This window comes from Pteropus alecto, unplaced genomic scaffold (genome assembly GCF_000325575.1).
Source record: "Pteropus alecto unplaced genomic scaffold, ASM32557v1 scaffold86, whole genome shotgun sequence".
Taxonomy (NCBI): domain Eukaryota; kingdom Metazoa; phylum Chordata; class Mammalia; order Chiroptera; family Pteropodidae; genus Pteropus; species Pteropus alecto.
The window spans coordinates 10,105,580-10,123,866 of NW_006442109.1; the positions used below are offsets into that span (position 1 = coordinate 10,105,580).

The window sequence follows — 18,287 nt, forward strand, 5'->3', positions numbered from 1 at the left end:
CGGCGCGGGGGACGGACGTGGGGAGAGCGGCGCGGACCTGCGTGGGGACCCCGGGCTGGAGCGACTTGCGCGAGAAGGGAAGCCGAGCGGGACGGGGCGGAGCCCGCGGAGAGGGCAACCAGGCCAGGCTGCTAGGGGCGGCAGCGGGATGCTGAGAACGGAGCCCTCGGGGAGAGACTGGGCTCCGTACGAAGCGGCTCCCGGACTCGGGGCAGGACCCAAGCTCGGACCGAGGGGCAAGGCGCGCGCGGCAGAGCGGGAGCTAGGCAGGCGGGCTGGAGTTGGAGAGACGGGGAAACGAGCCGGGGGGTACCGCAGGGCTATGTCCCGTCCGAGGGAGTGAGCGGGGTTGCGCGGAGCCGGGAGGCGGGCACAGAGTAGCCCGAGGCTTCAGAGGCAGGAGACAGCACATGAGGGGTGGGGTGGGGGGTACAGAGGCCGGGACCGAGCGAGCTGCGCTGGGTTGAGCGGGCACGTCCTGGATTTGGAGGTAGGACCGGGACTCGGAGCGCGCGAGGGGAACCGAGGAAAAGAGGGAGGAAGATTCCCAGTGGCCGCGCGTGGGGAGGAGAACCGAGAGACACCCGACGAATTGAGGAGGGGAAAGGGAAGCCGACCGAGTGAGCTAGTGAGCGAGCGCTGGGGATGCCCACGTGCCCGCCCTTTCCCGGAGTGTGCATACGCAGCGTCCCTGTCCCCAGGCTCCGGGGTCTGCCAGCTTTGCTGCCCACAGCTCCGTCACACCATCCTTTTCCCCGAGTGACTGTAATGGGGCCAGTCCCAAGGGAGAAGAGTGCAAATCTAATCTCTTCCTTTCCCACCCCAAGTTCTTAGCAGACACTCATCTGGGCCGTGTTCTCCCTCCTCTCAGCTCCGAGAAGCAGGCTATCGAGTCTGCATCTAGGAGAAACTTTAATCCCCCAGTTGCTATACCGGGGTTGTTACCGGGGGCTGAAGAGGCTGAAACGCAGGTCATGGGAAAGATAGGTGTAGGGGTATAAAGGGATGTGATCCTCAAATGTCTTAAAATATCCCTGAAGGTGGGGGGCCGCCCATAATCCCAGCCCTCCTCTCGCTTTCTCCCCACCCACGTCCCCATCTTCCCTAACCCAGGAGGGCACTGGTCTTTTGGGAAGGGGCCAGTTCCAGGATCGCTAGTGCCCTGAAAATGTGAGGAGGGGTCTGTGGCTGCCCTTTCAGCCCAGGTGGGTTCGTTCCCTCTGGGATGAAGCTGTAACTGGTCTGGTAAGTTGCTCTTTGGAGAAGTTGGCAATTTGGCATCGTGCCTGGGATGGGAGCACTTGTCCTTCCCTTCAGTATTTTCCTGATTCCCTGATCACCCTCTTACGCCTTCTCTTCTTCCCACTCCTCTTCCAGTTCATCTGTCATCGGTGGAAGTGGAGAGAGTGCTGGGAGTAAAGGTTCTAGGAATTACCCTCTTCCTGAATTTTGGGAACTTTGAGTCGACGGGGTATTCTCATCTCTCCTATGACAAAGGCAAAACAACCCAAACCCAGAGCATCCTAGAAAAGGAGCAGTGGAGCTGGGCCCACACACCCTGCCCCCTGCCAGGCATCCGCCAGGCCTCAGATAGTTTTCCCAGCAAAAAGAAGCAATGATTTATTTCTATCTCACTTTATATTTGTCTTTTAACTTTTCATAGTGCCTTTGAGTCTGTTAGTCATGTTCAATAACCTTATGACACAAGCCATATTATTGTTCTGATTTAAACAGACGAGAAAGACAAGACAAGTTGAATATTTTACCTAAAGTCACACCCTGAAAGTCTGTGAGGCCTTAGTGCTTAACCAGGGTGACCACAGAAGTGGCAGCAGCTGTGTTGAAATCATTCTTGCCTTTGTATCCCAGGTTTGTAGCTATTAACTGTTAGACCCTGGACAAGTTGCTTAATATCTCTGGGCTTCAGTTTCCTTGTTAAAGATGGAATGGGACAAATAATCACTCTCTCTGAGATGGTCTGTTGATGAAATAAAATACTACATGAGATGATCCTTCCTAATGCATAAAGTTCTACATATTAATAGAGAGTTCTATTAACATTATAGAAAGATGGGGATGGGATGCACAGATCCAGAGAACTTGGAACTTGGAAAGTACATGGAGTTCTTTCTGTCTGCTCATTCTACAATAACCTCTTTTTCCCCTCTCATCTCCCCTGCATGATGCAGGTCTTGGCCACTCTGCTGAACTGGCATTTGCTGTGGAACCAAGTGATGATGTTGCAGTCCTTGGGGAGCCTGTAGTGCTGGGCTGCAGGGTGGAGGGGACCCCTCCAGTGCGAATCACCTGGAGGAAGAATGGAGTGGAGCTGTCAGAGACTACCCACTCCACAGTACTGGCCAATGGGTCTTTGATGATCCATCACTTCCGGCTGGATCGAGGAGGCAGCCCTTCAGACGAGGGTGACTATGAGTGTGTGGCTCAGAACCGCTTTGGGCTAGTGGTCAGCCGGAAGGCTCGCATCCAGGCCGCAAGTAAGTGGGCACCCTTTACTTTTTTTTCCCAGACTGGGGGTCTAGAGAATGGGGAGCAGGTGGAGCAGTTCCATCTTATGCAGCTCTCTAGAGGACTCACTTCTCATCATGGGTCAGTTGAGAGGCGCATAGCAGTAATTTGTAGTGATGGAATTATACCATATACTCATTTAACTGTTTGAAATATGATTTGACAAGAATATAGCCCAACACTGTTGGGGCGGGGGGAGAGGGAAAGAGACGAAGTACTTTGTCCAACTCTGTGTGTCTTAGTTTCCACATACCGGTATATTGTGAGTATCCCAGTCCATTGAGTATGATTCTTGTGTTTCAAGATAAACAGTTGTTATACTTTATGGGTGATTTAAGAGAATTTTGAAGAGAAATTTGGCTACGTGCAGTTGTTAATTATGTGCTGACTTTTAAGCCTTTGGGGTAGAATAAAACTTCACTATACAGATGACATTCTGAAGCTTATCAGCAATTTGTTATACAAAAAATATGGTAGAATGATGAAATTAACATTATTCTCACTCACCTTCATGCTGATGTGCTTTTTTAAAAACTTCAGCTTTATCGAGGTCTGATTGACAATAAAATCATAAGATAGTTAAAGTGTACATTATGGTTACTTGATATCTGATGTGCTTTTTTTCATGGGAAAAAAGGCCAGGCACTATGCTTTGGCTCTAGAATTGTGCTTTGCTCGAGCAGATGGACCACCAGTTGATGTGGTAATGAAAAGATGGCTGTGTTTTACTGTCCTGTCCAGCAAAAAAGTCTGTTGTTGTTGTTTAATCAATGCACACTTCTGGGAGTGTGTTGCATAAACCAAAATTATCTATGTATCTTGGAGAGGTAGCAGGCTATGGGAATGGGAGGTCATGGTTGAGAACCACTGCTCTTGAGAAAGGGCAAAAGTTTTGGCAATTGGAAATATTCTCCATCTCATATCTCTATACTTCTTTTTAGAGAGGGTGTCCCTTAGAGAGGCTGCTTTAATTTTGCTAGGCAATAATTCTAGCTGATACTTATTAAGCACTTGCTGCATAAGGGGCACCCTATGTGCTTTACGTTAATTATCTCATTTAGTCATCATAACAATCCAGGAAGATAGGCAGCTATCATCCTCCTTTTACAGATGAGAAAACTGAGACTCAGAGGGACTCAAGGACATTCTGGTAAGCAGAGGAGCCAGGGCTGCAGTCTAGGCAGTCTGAACCCTACACCCGCCCACTTAACTCCTATGGCACGCTGCCTCTTTCCTGTCTGATCGCTGACAAGTTTCTTCCTGGCTCTGAGGGCATTTGCACAGTTGCTCTGAACGGCTGGTGAGTGATGAATCGTTCTGAGGCAGGAGCCCTCTCTTTGAGTTTAAGATGCCCCTTTGTTCTAAGGAAGGCTGATCCAGGCCCCCATATGGAGCTCTCTGGGAGGCAGCCCTGGACCTTGAGACTGAATCACTTCTGGCTCAGCGACCCCTCATCCCCGGCCCTCCCGGCGGTGTAGGGGAAGGCTGGTACAGCCTCTGAGCAGATGGCTGGGTGTGAGGAAGAGAAGCATGGATGGAGAGTAGGGACCCGAGGAAGCTTGCTGATGGGAAAAATGAGACTTCTCAAGGAGATGACCTCGCCCTCTCCCTGGCCCGTGTCAATGCCAAGGGATAGATAGCCCCTGAATCACTAGCCTAAAATTCTGGGAGATAAATCCCCAGGTGTTTCTATATAGTTAATTGTAAATGTGCTTTTCTATAAATGGTAATACTTTCAAGATGTTTGGTTTCCTTAAACGCCTACCAGTATAAAAAATTGTGCTGTGGACTCTGACTGAGGGAAATAGCGGTTGTTGAAGTCAGCGTGATTAAGTCTTTAGGGTCCTAGGGACAGCTAGGTTGGGGGTTGCTCCAAACACTGACAGTCTAATATGGCCTCTCTCTCCCCACAAGGCCGGTGGCCCCATGGGGGAATGCTTGGATACCAAGCAACCAGGTGGCTGGATCCCCTTTTCTCACTTCAAACAGGCTGATGTCCCTAGAAACCCCCAAAGCTGCTTAACTGCCTAGGTTTCCTCCTTTGGTAATAACTCCCTGCCAGTGCGCCTAGAGGCACTACAGATGTTGTGTGACATGGGAGGGTGCCTTAATGAAAAGGTGCGAGGAGCCCTCCAGAACCCCCTGTTCCTCCTGCCTGTTCCATAGGGCTTGATGGGGAGGGGGCAGGCAAAGCACCCCTCACAGACACACAGTCCACCCAGAAGACTAACCAAGGGAGGCCGATAGGGTCCAGGTCTGTGTGGGCAGGTCTGCTGGGGCATCTGAGCTCTGGGCCAGAGGCTGACAGCTGGGAATGCCCCTCCTCCATCGCAGTGGGCTCAGATGCTGCCCTTGAAAGATGGCCTGACCAGGGTGAGCTAAACTACATGGTGATTCATTGGATGCTTTAGTTCCAAGTATCTCCCTTTCAGGATGGAATGGCTCAGGGTCCTAAGAGTACTCATGCTTCCAGCATGTCTGGTTTCTCTGCCATTTTATTCCATATGCATATCGTTTGGGGGCTGAAAATTGGGACACTTGTTAAGGAGGAGACCCTGGACAGGTTAACCTCTCTGTGGCCGTTTCCTCACCTATGAAATGTACATCCTACTTTGTGGGATGGTTGTGAGGATGAGTACACCTCACATTTTGCCTAGTACATAGGAGGCACTCAGTAGTGGGAGCCAGTACTTTAATCTTCATTTAAAGGCGGTTTCACTGACATGGCCAACAAAAGGAAACTCCCTGAATCTACTGCCAACCCCCAGCTTTCTCCCTCACTGGGATTCAGTTAGGGAGCACTCTAGGGACATCTATCAGGGAGTGGAATTATTGGAGCCAGAGTGAGACTTGTTCTATTTTAACCCCTTCCTGGGAGGGCATGGGGATTCTTCCAAGCTTCTGGGTATCGGCTGAAGCTGGCTGACCTGTGAGACCCTCTGCCATCCCTCTGTGGGGCTCCAGGGAGTGCACGTAGGTCACCTGACCCAGGGGAACATGTGCATTGACTCATCCTTTTGGGGTCTGTGTGCCTGGATGAGTCCAAAGGGGGATGGGCTCACTATAGGAGTGGGATAATTGGGGGACCCACCCCCAGGTCCTCTCAGGTAGAAGCCCTCAGTTCTTGTCCTTCACTTCCTGGCCTTAGTTCTTGGTCTCAGGCCCCTTGGGGAACTGGAGTGAAGAGCAATGTGTTCTAGAGCAGCGCTTCTCAAATTTTATTGTGCCTATGAATTACCTGGGGATGTTGTTAAAATTCAGATTTTGAATCAGTAGGTCTAGGCCAAGGCCTGGGGTTTTGCATGTCTAACTGGAGCCCAGGTGATAATGATGCTGCTGGTTCACAGATGCTACAGGAGAGCCCATTCCCATGTCATAATCGCTGGTGTGGGGTCTGTGGGCAGAATAGTGAAGCCCACAGAACATGGGCTTCATGGCCAGACAGACCTAGGTGGGTTTGAAACCCAGCTCTGCCACTTCCTGACCATGTGTCCTCAGCACAAGTAACTTAACCCTCTTGACCTCTTTGCCCTCGTCTGAAAAATGGGCATAATCCCATTAGCCTGTCAGGGCTATTGGAGGATTAAATGAGGTGATGGTTGTAAAACACCTGGCACAGGGCTTAGCATCTGGGAAATGCTCATTAAGTATTATTGTTAGTGTTAGGTATTGACCTCTAGTTTAAGATGAGGTCCAGCCTGTTTCAAGCTATCTGGGTTCTCAAAGAGCCAGGATTGCCTCCCTTCTAGCCTGGGGCTGTCCTGACCGGGCAGGCCCGACAGTGTTTATGAGGGTGGGCTGTGGAGGCCACAAGACCCCAGCTGGGTGGACTTGGGCAAGTCACTTAACCTCTCTGAGTCACAGTTTCCTCATCTGTAGAATGAGAAAATAATAGCAAGGAGGAATCTTGTGAGGATTACCTAGGATAATATGTGTTAGGAACTTAGCAGGTAAAGGGCATATAGAAAGTGTTCCTTAAAGATTAACTTTTATTATTCTGGGGAGGAGTTAGAGGTGAGAAATGTGAAGTTCTAAGCTCCTTTAGTTGTTGAGGTTTCAGCAAAGCCCCTGGTTGAGCCAGACACCTAGAAGGAGGCAGTGGGGTATGGTGAGGGGAGAAAGTCCAGTTCTAGTCCTCTGCTGTGTCCACCTCAGTAAGTCACTACTTCTCAGGCCCTCTGTTACCCACTTCTAAAGTCTGAATCATTCTCAGACAACTACTCTGAAATCCTCTTTGAGCAGCAAGATCTGTGGTTGTGTGGATCTGTGGGCAGAGTCTGGGCATAGGTCTGTGGAACCAGGTCTGGAGGGGTGGGGTCAGGAAGACTATGGGCTGGAACTTCCTAGAAGTACATGTAGCTTGTGTGGTGGGGGTCCATTGTATTTAGGGGGTCCTGGAGAGCCTCTGTCCAGGGTAGTGATTTGTAAAGGGAAGTGGTTCCTGGCGCAGTGACTTGTAATCCTGGAGCCCTTTGTCATCTGGAGGTTGTTTGCTCACACCTGATGTGTGGAAACCAGTCTCTTCTCTCTTCCTTGAAGAGCAACTCAGCTGAGGTAGCCCTGAGGAAGTCTTCCCACTGGCCCTCAAGTACACACATCTGCCTAACAACTCGGGCAGGAAGCAGGTGACGCAGCTGAAGCATCACTGGTGTCATGAGTGAGTGGCTGTGCCTAGGTCTGCTCTCATGCCAGGCAACTCACCCATACATATGCCATGGCACAGAGGTAGGTACAAATGGATGAGGTTCAGGCCCTTTCACCTGCCAGTCAGTACTCCACAGACCAACCCCTCTGAGGCTCTTGAGAAGCTGTGAGGTATGATGGAAAGGCCCTTGGCTGGACACCAGGAGTCCTGTGTGGCTCTGAGCAAGTCACTAGCCCTGTTGCCCTGTCAGGGCTTTGCTTTTCTTGTTGTAAAATTGGGTGGGAGGTTCATTTCTGCCCTAAGGTAGTAAGTCGTCCTTGTCATCCAGCCAGTCCTCAGAGCATGCCTGCCTTCAATGGGTCTTTTCCCAATCTGTTCTCGCCCCTGCTCATCCTTACCCCATTCTTCCCCAAAGACCATTTAGCTTGCAGTAATTTCTTCCCCCTGCTAAGGCAGGCAGTATTCGTGCTCTGTGGCATTCAGGCTCAGCCTTCCTCTCAGTGATTGGCTGCTTGCATTGTTAAGTAACTGTTGTGTGGCTGATATTCCATCTGTCTCCTCAACTAGATTTTAAGCTCCTAAAGGGCTTCTCTTTCTTTTGTATTTCTCACGTCCCCTGCCTGTAGAGATTGGTAAAAAACTGAAAGAACATGTGGCCTTCTGGGTGTAAAGCTCCGTCTCTCTTGTTTCTCTCTCTGCTTCTCTGTTGTGTTCTCTTTCTTTCTCTCTCTCTCTTTCTCTCTCTCTCTGTTTCTGTCTCTCTCTGTCTCTCTTTCTCCCTGCCCTGTAATTGATAGCATGGCTCAAAAGCTTATGAACAGAAGCTTATGAACAGGGAGGATCAGCAGGGGAATATAACATACTTAGGGCACGGTCATAGGGTGGCTGCTGCTGTGTGTTTATCTCTAGAGGAACTGAGACACTCTCTTCCTCTCCAGATGGAGTGCAAATCAGAGACCAAATTGCCTTGTATCACTCATACCTGGGTCTTGGGGTCTCCTGCCTTGAACTTTATTCCCTGGATGCTGGATGAAGCCTATATCCCCAGGCACATTGGCCCCAATTGTTGAGGGAGGGCCCCCCTCCCTCCCACCCGCAGTACTTGAGTGTGGAAGTCCAACACTTCTGTTTCCCACACCTTGGCTCCACTGTCGCAGGCAGCCAGCTGGCCCCTTGAACACAATGTGCAAATCTTCTCTGTTCCTGTTCCTGGCATTGTCCCTGGCCTGGAGCCTTGGCTGGGAATGTGGGCCGGTGAATAGGAGAGGCATTTGCAGCCTGCAAATGAAACAAGCCCCCAACCCCCCTTAACCCCCTGTCCCCTCCCCACCCCCAGGGAGAAAGGACTTTTTCACTCCTGGCCTTCTTGTATTGCCTTTCTCTCTCCTCTCCAGAGTCCCTGCGGGCCTGTGTGTGTGTGTGCGCGCGCGCGCGCGTGTGTGCGTGTGTGCGTGCGTGTGTGTGTGCATGTGTGTGTGTGTGTGTGTGCGTGTGTGTGTAAGAGAGAGAGAGACTTTTCACAGCAGCTTGAAGGCTGTTCTACACAGCCTTCACTAAAAGTAGGATGGAACAGAAGGGTACCCAGGAGATGGAAAACCAAACAGTGCACTGCTGTCTTTGTTTAATCTGGACTGAGTGATTCCAAAAATGTCTGCCTTGTGTAACTAACCTATAAACCCCTAAGATTCTCTGTCCATAGCTTTGATACAACAAGGAACTTAGAGAGCAGTAGAACTTAGAGACCATATGCACGTGTGTTGCCATGTGTACCTGTGAGTACCTGAGCATACAGGTGTGTGCCTAAAGTATGTGCATGGGCCCAGGATTGGGGTTCAACTCTCCTTGAAGGACCTTGGGGGTATCACTCTTCCCTTGAGCTGTATGGCCGGGCTAGAGAGCTAGAGTGGACAGAATTGGTGCCAGGCAAGAGGCAGTGGTCTTGTAGAGGACTGATACTTACCCAGCCAGCTAAAGTGAAAGAGGAAGGAGGCAAGTCCTAGGGTCATTGGTGGAGGGTGGATGGGCATGTGGGCATGGCCACAGTACCTGTGGGAGTCTAGGCCATAGTTTTCTTATTCATTAGGTGAGGACCAGCAACCTGGCTGCAGTTCAAGCCTGCTAGCCTGTGTTGCTCCATCCTCCCCAAAGGACCATTCTTGGATTTCTGTGCTTGCTCCCCGTACCCACTACTTTGTTCACCCTGTTCCAAGAAATCCTAACCCTTTGTAAGTGCCCTCAAATGTAAGGGAAGGACTGACGAGAGAGTCATCTTTATAGACTGAAGCAGCCCCAGTAGCTTCCTCAGGTACTTGGACAGGTGATATTGGGACCCAGTGAAAGTGGAAGGTGTTGAGCAAAGGAGGGGCTCCTGGCCAGACCACAGGGAGATGGAGTGGATAGGGAGCGCGGGCTTAGTTCAGGTCAGCCAGCCATCTGATTCAGGCAGTGGGGTGGAAATTTGGATGCAAAGGGCTCACGTTACAGCTTCTCCTTCTCACCTACCCATCATCTATTCTCTAGGTCTTGGTCTCGATGCTCTTTGACACCCCCATACTCTCTGTCCCCCACCTCTGCCTTTCCGCGAGGCCATGTTTAGGGTCTTTATCTTCCCTCAACCCTAGTTTCTCCTGCCCTGTCCTATATACCATCTTCCTTTTTCCAGCTTCTCTGTTGTTCTGTCCTTCCTCCTGCCTCTTTCTCTAATTATGGCGATTTCTGTATCCACCGTCCTCTGCTGTGCTTGGAGGGAGATTCTTCTGTTTCAGGAGCAAAACAGGTGAACCCAGGCCTCAGCACAGAGCAGAGAGATAGGAAGAAGACAGATTGAGAGAGTCAGGTTCAAAGAGGACCCCAAAGGAAAGGGTCCCTGGCCTCCCCAACAAGTCAAAGCCTCCCTGGGCGCAGACCTTCACTAGGAGGAATCTGAGAATGCTGGCCTCTGCTTGGGGCCTGTCTCTGAGCCTGGACACTGACCACAGTGGGTGGTGGGGGCAGCTCTCTGGAATGCTGGTGTTGAGTTGCAGTGCAGATGTGAGCAGTGATAATGGGCAGGAACTGGACTTTCTGGTCTGGCTGCTGCCCCCAAGGCCATTGGAATGTGAGGGGGGACCCAAGCAAGAGGCCCCAGGGACTTGGGGTGGGCAGATGGAGACCAGACCACCTAAATGGAGAGGAAGAAGCAGACCACCGGGAGAGAGAACCAAGTTCTAGCCTTGTCACGAAGTTGCAGGCTGCAGCAAAAGCATCCTAAAATTCCCAGCTCATCTAGGACCTTAGAGGTCTTCCCAGCCTCCAGGTCAGATCCCAGGTATCCAGAGCTGCGGGAAAAACTCTGGAGTTCATCTGGTTCAACCTTCTCATTTTACAGACTTGAAAACTAAGGCCCCAAGGGGATAACCTGCCCAAGGACTTGGCTGGTCCTCAGCCTGGGTTAGTACTCGTGGGGCCCTCATGCCTCTGCCTTCCCCAGTGTCTCACTGCTTTCTGGTTGGGAAAGCGGGGATCTTTGTATATCTCCCCAAGGCAGACTGGCAGGCATATTTCTGTTGTTCTCGGGTCCTACCCTAGCCCAGGCTTTGTCTTTGGTTATAGTTCTGGATGTGAGTGTTAACCGGCAAACCTTAGGCGGGGGCTCCTGACATCTATGGTATATTACAGAGGGCCTCTGAGTTTCCCAAGCACAGTGGATGCTGAGCTGAGTGGTTTGAGGCCTACCTATGTGCTGGCGCTGGTGGTGAACTAGCTAGTAGTAGAGGCAGTCCTAGTAATATGGTTTCACTGTCTTAAGCCCTTTATGTATTAATTTACTTAATTCCTACAACAATTTCATTAATTGGTATTACTGGTCCTATTTTACAGATGAGTAAACAGAAGCCCAAAATGGTTAATTAATGATTAATTGTCCAAGGGTACACTGGGAAGCTGGGATTTAAACCCAGATCTGCATGACCTAAAATTCAATGGCCTGAGTGTCCTTAAGGGAGGGTTAGAGTGTCCCTTGAGAACATAATGAGTATTAATACCTCAGAAATAGAGCCACGTACCTGGGCACATGCAGGTCAAGGATGGGGAAGTATTGGGAGCAGAGAACAGCTTAGAACCCTGGCCAAAGTGAGAGTCACTTCTGCATGGGCTAGGCAGGGCTACAGGCCCCTCACCTCCATCCACTGCTGGAGGCCCTTGGGGAGTCTGGAGGAACAGTTAGACTGGGATGCTCTGCTTTGCATAGAGTCCTGCCCTACCTGTGAGGTGGGGCACAGCTGGCTGGGGCACAGCTGACTGGCAGAAAAGGAAATTGGGAGGCTGCTGGGGCTGCTGGAGGTGGAGGTAGAGGTGGGAGTTGCTTCTTCCCCAGGAGGGAAGACAAGTTCCCCTCCCCTCTGGGGCCCCTTGGCTCCCTTTCCCTTTCTTGTTTCCCCGCATAATGATGCTGATTGCTCCACATCTGTCATAATTACTCTTTGTTTGAAAATTCAGAACAAATCACAGGAGAGGAACTGGTGTGGCTTGAGTAGGATCCTTCTCCCCAGGGGTCCTGTTGTAGGGGGGTGGGGTAGTAGGGAAGAGCCATAATCAGCCTGGAGGAGCCAGGCTGCTGATTGTCCTTGTGCTGCCCTCTTGCCTGGGCAAGATGTGGCCTAAGGCCTCATGAAGTTTCATGGCACAGACCCCAGGCCACAGTCCCTTCCTGCTGTGGTGGCTGGAAAATTCTGCTCCTACCCCAGCCTGGGAGAGAGGTCTGCATTGGGTCCTCTGCCCTCTAAGCCCCACTGGGGCCCCTTGGCTCCCTTTCCCTTTCTTGTTTCGATAGGTTGGACCCAGGCTGCACAGTAACCTGAGCAGCGCAGCAGGGAGGGGGCAGCCAGCACAGGGCAGGGGGCCTTACTAGCAAGGGGAGTGGGGCAGTTGTGGCTGGGGTCCCTGGGGCAGGGCGAGCATTGGGTCTCTGGAGCGGGAGCCAGGAAAGGGACTCTTATTTCCAGGGAGCACAAAATCAGACCCTCTCTGGAGCCTGCAGCGCCTTGGTGCTCAGCGTTTTCATACTTACTCCCAGGCAACCTGACTTCTGGTGAGGGTCCTGGTTCCTGCCCCCATCCCTGGCCCGAGGCTCTTGGTTTAGGGGGCTAATAATTTCTGGGGCATGAGCCCCAGCTTGCCATGGGTACCTCTCCATGTCCCCCTCCTAAACTAGCCCCTTCCCACCTGGGATTGTGTCTGCCAAGGCTTTGCATTTTTGTGGTGAGAAATCAAGGACAACCTAGAAATCATCCTCAAATTCTACCTGTAATAAAACCCCAGTGCTCTTCTCGCCCAGGACCATGGGGGACTCCAGATACCCAACAGGCACTGCAGCCAGTGCAAGATGCTCAGAGACTTGCGGACTGGTTCTGAGTTCAAGCTTCCTCCCTCCCTTATAGTGCTAGGCCTCAGTTTGTCTACGTGGGAAACGGAAGGGAGTACTGCCCTGTCTGTCTTCTGAAGGGGAGAAGATGAGTAGGGTTCTGCCCCACCATCCACCAATGGAGACACCCTTAGTTTGGGTTTCAGTAATGCAGAGGAGCTGCTGGGGGGAGGGCTGAGTCCTGGAGACTGGACCCCACAGGAGTGGCCAAGCTTAGAGGGGACACCTCTTCTAGTCCTACCATTATTGACTGTGGGTCATGGGAAGAGCTGGGACTCGATTCAGACACCATCCTGTTTACTTCTGGGTCCTCCCTGGCTCCCTCTTCAGCAACAAGCTGCTTTTAAAATGTAAATAAATATTCGACTCATCCTTGTGGGGCGATGGATCCAATCAGTTCACCTTCCTGAGCTTCATTTTCCTCGGAGGTGGCAGGTGGTGTAGAAAGCAGCAGATTAAAAGATTCCTAAAGTCACTTCCCACTTCGAAAATTCTGAGACACTGATTCGTTTATTTTGAGCATGGTTCCTCTTCCCGGACTCTTCCCCTCCCTGCCCGTTTCCAGGTTCGCTCCAGCTCTCTCCGCCTCCCTCCCTCACTCCTGTCTCGAGCTCTCCAGGCGCGCTGGGCTGGGCCCTCCTCCTTTTTTTAAAAGTCAGGATCAGAGTTTTGCGGAAAAGTTCTCTTGTCGTTCTCGCCCTCTTTCGCTGCCCTTACTTGGTGGCTTCTCTCCTCGCTCCGACCAGCGCACGTGTCCTAAGCGGCCGGCGCGTCCCCAGGGCTTTGCGCGTCCCGCGTGCGCTCCAGGAGCCGGGTGGCCAGCGAAACCCGTTCCCATTCGGGGACGCGCAATCCGCCCCGGCCGAGCGCGGCAGAAAGAGTGGCCGGGCGGGGAGCCAGGTTCCGAAAGCCACCTCTGTCCCTCGCGGCGGGTAGGGGGACACCCCGGCCCAAGCGGCCATTTCTGACCCAGGGCTGGGATTCCAGGAGCGGCTGAATCAATGTGTATTCAATTAACCCTGCGCCGCGCGGTCTCGGGCTGTCAAGTTACCGTGCCCCGACGTGTCTGTGGGTGTGAGGATGTGTGTGCGTGTGCAAGTGTGTGAGTATATGTCGCCTATGAATGTGTGTGTTTCCTCGCTTCCTGGATCCCCTGACTCTGTGCCTCTTGCCTCTGGGTCACTACTTCCCTGGCCTACCCCAGCCAGAATGGGACGAGACTTTTTTCACCTGGTAACTTGGGAACTCGCCCTCACCAACTAGGAGACTGGAACTGGTCTTGAGGAGCAAGATGGAGCAGGAGCGTGGAGGTCTCCGGTTCCCAGTCCCCTTTCTCCCAATTGGCTTGGGATTTCTCACAAGAGGCCAGAGCTAGACAAAAGTTTGTGGGCAGACCTATCAACAGGCCAGCTTTAGGAGAGAAAGGAAACAGAGAGGGTCCCAGAGGCTTTATAGAATGGCAGACTTGAACTCATGAATGGGTGCTTGTCTCCCTAAGAGTGCTTAGGAGTGCTCTCACCCCAGGGAAAGACAAGAATAGGGAGAAGGTAAAGCTTTCCAGGTTTCCTTTGCTGACCCTACTCTCCCCTCTCTCTCAGCCTCCTCATTTCTCATATCACTGCTGTGGAAGCTGAGGCTCAGAGAAAGGGCCCTGCCCCCAAGTCTTTAGTGTATGGAGCTGGGCTAGAGAGGTCCAGATGCTCTTTCCTACATGCCGACTGACCAAATGGGGTTTGAGCTTTGACCTTGGGAATTGAAACCCAGTATTTGGCTTGTGATAAACAATTCTTGTATCTTTTTCTGCCATCTTCACCCCCTTTTTGGATTATTTTTGGTTTGCCTCTTACATCCTGGCTTATCTTGAATGTCACCCTCTTTCTGCTATAATTTCCTTCATCCTGATTTTTTGAGGTCTCTTAAAATTGTATGCCGAACCTCTAGTACCTTAGAGAAGCCCTGTTTGATTTAGACCCACTCACAGATTGCATTAGAATATTCTTCCTTCCATTATGTCAGATTACTGATAATGATATTATATAGAATGAGTCTCAGGATTAAGCCTGTTTGATATCCTGCCCTCCTGTGTTTCCGATTTTACTTCTCAAATCAGTCATTTTTCCATCAAACTAACAAAATCAAGATCATTACAAGCAAGCTGCCAAGTATGACATTGATAGGATCAAGGCTTTTCTGAAATAAAGCAATATAGCTTTTATTACATCAATTCAGGAAAGATGCATTGGGCTGTGTGCCCAGCTTTGCTTTTTTGGGGTGGGTAGAATCAGAAGACACAGTCTATTCTGGGATAGTGAGTATACAACTTGTCCCTCTCACTGGTCTGCCTACTCGTTGAGGGGAGAGGCTAGCTCCTCTGCATCCTTAGTTCTTAGCCTTCCGCTTGGCCTGGAGTTGGTGCCTGGTATGGGTCACTTACCTTCTGGAGCTCAACAGCCTGGGTTTGGGGGGAAGGCTGATAAAACTGAGTCAGATATCACTCCCCCAGGGCCTAAGGGGTGATTTCACCTCAGCCATTCTCCCAGACTCCTGAGTCTCTATGTCAGGAGCTGAGAGCGGCCATGTCGGCATCTGTGTCCTACATTTCCTATCCTGCCTCTTCTGGTCTTAAAAGGCACCCCTATCTCCCTATTCTGTTCCCTTGAAACACCCTTCTTCCAGGTTCCCATTGCTGGCCACCTGGGGGAGGAGAGGGATTAGACTGAGCCGAAGGTGCCACAACTTAGTGCTGAGTAGGAAGGGTTTGGCCTTATGACTTCAGACCTCAGTCTTGCCACCCCAGGAGAAGGGGCTACTGGTATTCAGTTATTGCAGGGTGGGACACCTTCCCAGGCAAACTGGAGAAAGTCCTAGGATGCCAGAGCACTGGCCTCATCCCCCAAGGAGCTAACAGGCCGAGTTCCATGCTAAGAAGCATCCCGGTGCCCTCCAGCTTCTCATGCCTCTTTGGAAGGACTAGTCCTACATGTACATGCCAGCTTCCTATTATCTTGAGAAGTAATACCTGTGATAATGGAGCATTCTATGAATGCAGGTTGCCGTAGGAATGAATAGGGGAGAAAAAAACACTCATTATTATATTCATTATCTTCCTATCATCATACTCACCCATAGAGCATTATTTTTAAAGTTACTTATGGTCTTGGGTTTAGAGAAAACTGGGGGTGGGGGGTGGAATTAGGCTTCCTTCGAAAGTACTTTTTCAGTTAAAAGTATTGCATCTCTAATTTGGGCCTGGAGGCTCCTCTTGCTTTTTGAAAAGTGGATCATTTTCCAAAGTATAATTTATCTGGAATTAAACATTCAGGCGCTCTTGCTGAAATCTGGACAAACCTTAAAGGCACACATATAGTAATATAAAGTAATAATTATGTTTGTAGTTCTTGTTTGAGTGGTCATTTTAGTCTTATGAAATGAAGCTAGCGGCTTATATAGCATTAGAATAAATTTTGATCTGTTTACTAGCTGTTGTTTCTTTAAATAATTGGTTTTTTTTCCCTTTAGAACGGGATTTTTAGCATCATTCCTTAGAGTACTTGGGTCTGTGGTGGGGGCTCAGAGGCTGGAGATGGGGGGAAAGAGGGAGGCCAGATTGGTGGGGCTCCAGGCCTCCCACATCTCCTCCATTCACAGCAGCTCTGCTTTATCGTTTCGTTTTGTTTTGTTTTGTTTTGTTTTGTTTTGGAGTTCTCTAAACCAACTAACTAAGCAGATCAATTAACTAGGCAGATTGGTCTAAGCAGAGGAGTAATTTATCAGCAGCAAGCCCTGTGATGCCAAGCGGATTTAAGGTTCTAGAGCCTTAGGCAGAAGAAATATTAAGCTAAGATGAAGATTTAAGATAATTATAAAGAAAAACATTATGAGTCACATCTGAGGTTATGACCAGGTTGATTCAGGATTGGGTCAAAAAAAAAAAAGAGCCATACTTATATTTTTCTCTCCTTTAAAAGCATGCTTTTCATGTACCACTGTTATAACTAAGTGCTTGGTAATGTTAAATGTAGTTGGTTGATCAGAACAAGGAACAGTTTTGGCTGCTGTTTGTTCAGTCTCAACATTGGTGTCTGTTCTTTAATTTTATTCTCAAATAAATGGATAGATGGATAGTCCTATTTAAGAGTTTGGCTATGGGCCGTCCACAGAAGGTTTATAATCTAGTTTTGAGGACATGCGCATTAGAAAAGATTGCCACCTGGCAAAGAGCTCTGTGATGTGCATCAAATGTGTGGTACTAACTTAAGGCTACTGGTGATCTGAGCAACAGATCAGACCTTTTTATCATTTGATAAGCCCGGTAGAACATTGGAACATATGTATGACATTCTTTGGGCAGAAATAGTCTAAGAGCCCATCAGAAGAGATTAGAAAGTACGTGCTTCCAGGAAAATGATATGTGAAATTGAGGGATGTTAAAGCAGGTCAGTTCTCAAATCCATAAATCTCCAAGAACAACTATTGTGTACCTACCTAGGTGCCTGTGAGCTAAGTACTCTGAGGGATAGAAAAATAAGACTCTTCCTGATCTTGAAGGATGTAACCTCCTTCACCGCCCCCTCCCCCGACCCCCCAAAAAAACCTTAAAAGAAGGCAGTTTGATGTAGCACAAAGAATCTGTTGAATGCATAAATAGTGTGATCGTCAGTCAGCTTGTCCATCTGCACTGGGATTTCCTTTAGTTCTGATTTCTAAGCTGAGCCATTTCATATTCTTATACACGGAAAAAAAAAAGTGAAATGCCTCAGGCTAGTCCTGTTTCTGATAATGAATCAGTTTCCACAGACACATGGTTAGAACTCTAATCTTACATATCAGCCCATCACTCTTATTGGGCCCCTTCCTTGGATCAAAACAGTGGCCTCAGTGCTTTGGGCATTACATAATTTGGACCTCCCCTTTCCAGCCATTGTCCTCTTCCTCTCTGAGTACTCCGGTCTCTTCCTCAGTCTCGACTTCCCACAGTTCCCTATCTTCCTTCTTCTTTTCAGAGTCTTTCTCTCCTGCCTTCCATGCTCACATCTCTCCCAGCCACCTTTGAACTTCTCCAGCCCTTTCAGTTGGTGGCACACAGTTGGGCACTTAGGTATATAAATTCCCAACTCTACCAATTGTTTCATTCCTCCCCAATGAAATCTAATTAAGCCGTCGAATGCAGGGCCGTGCATTTTTCTGAGCAAAGGACAGAACTGGGTGACCACAGTAGGTGTTCATAAGAATCTGCTGGTGGAGAAGGCTCTGTGAGGAAACCGTTGGTGGGGTGAGGGGAGCCCCCGGACAGTTCCGTCTCCGCCTGCCTGTCTGCCACTTAAAGAGACAGGAACTGCTTCCTCAGTTTCCCCAGGTGGCAGCTGTGTCCGCTAGGTCGGCCCAGCTGGGGAATTTGCACAGCTGGGGGAGGGGGTGGCGGGAAATGGTGCCTCGCTCGCCCCACCGACATCAAACCCTCGTTTGGCGTGTGAGGACAATGGCTGTCTTATTTTCTCCATTCGCCGTGCACAATGCCGGATTCTCTCATTCACCCGCGGCGGTGCGAGCGAGGTAATTAGCCAGCGCCATTCAGCGCGGACACTATTGCTATGCGGGGGGGCGAGGACGCCCGCGTCGGCGGGGATTAGCCGCGGGCCGGGGTGTGCAGCTGCGGCCACTTCAAAGGGGCCCGGCGGGCCCGGCCGGCTGTGGGAACCGGCGCTGCCTCCCCCG

At 50.3% G+C, this 18,287-nt stretch overlaps 1 protein-coding gene across 1 annotated transcript in view; it reads left to right on the forward strand.

The window, feature by feature from the left end:
• Positions 1 to 18,287, forward strand: part of IGDCC3 (immunoglobulin superfamily DCC subclass member 3) — a 38,954-nt gene that overhangs the window by 856 nt on the left and 19,811 nt on the right. The window contains exons 3-4 of the mRNA XM_025038743.1: positions 1,378 to 1,497; positions 2,190 to 2,495. Of these exons, the coding sequence (XP_024894511.1) occupies positions 1,378 to 1,497; positions 2,190 to 2,495 (426 nt within the window). The remainder of the gene's footprint in view (positions 1 to 1,377; positions 1,498 to 2,189; positions 2,496 to 18,287) is intronic.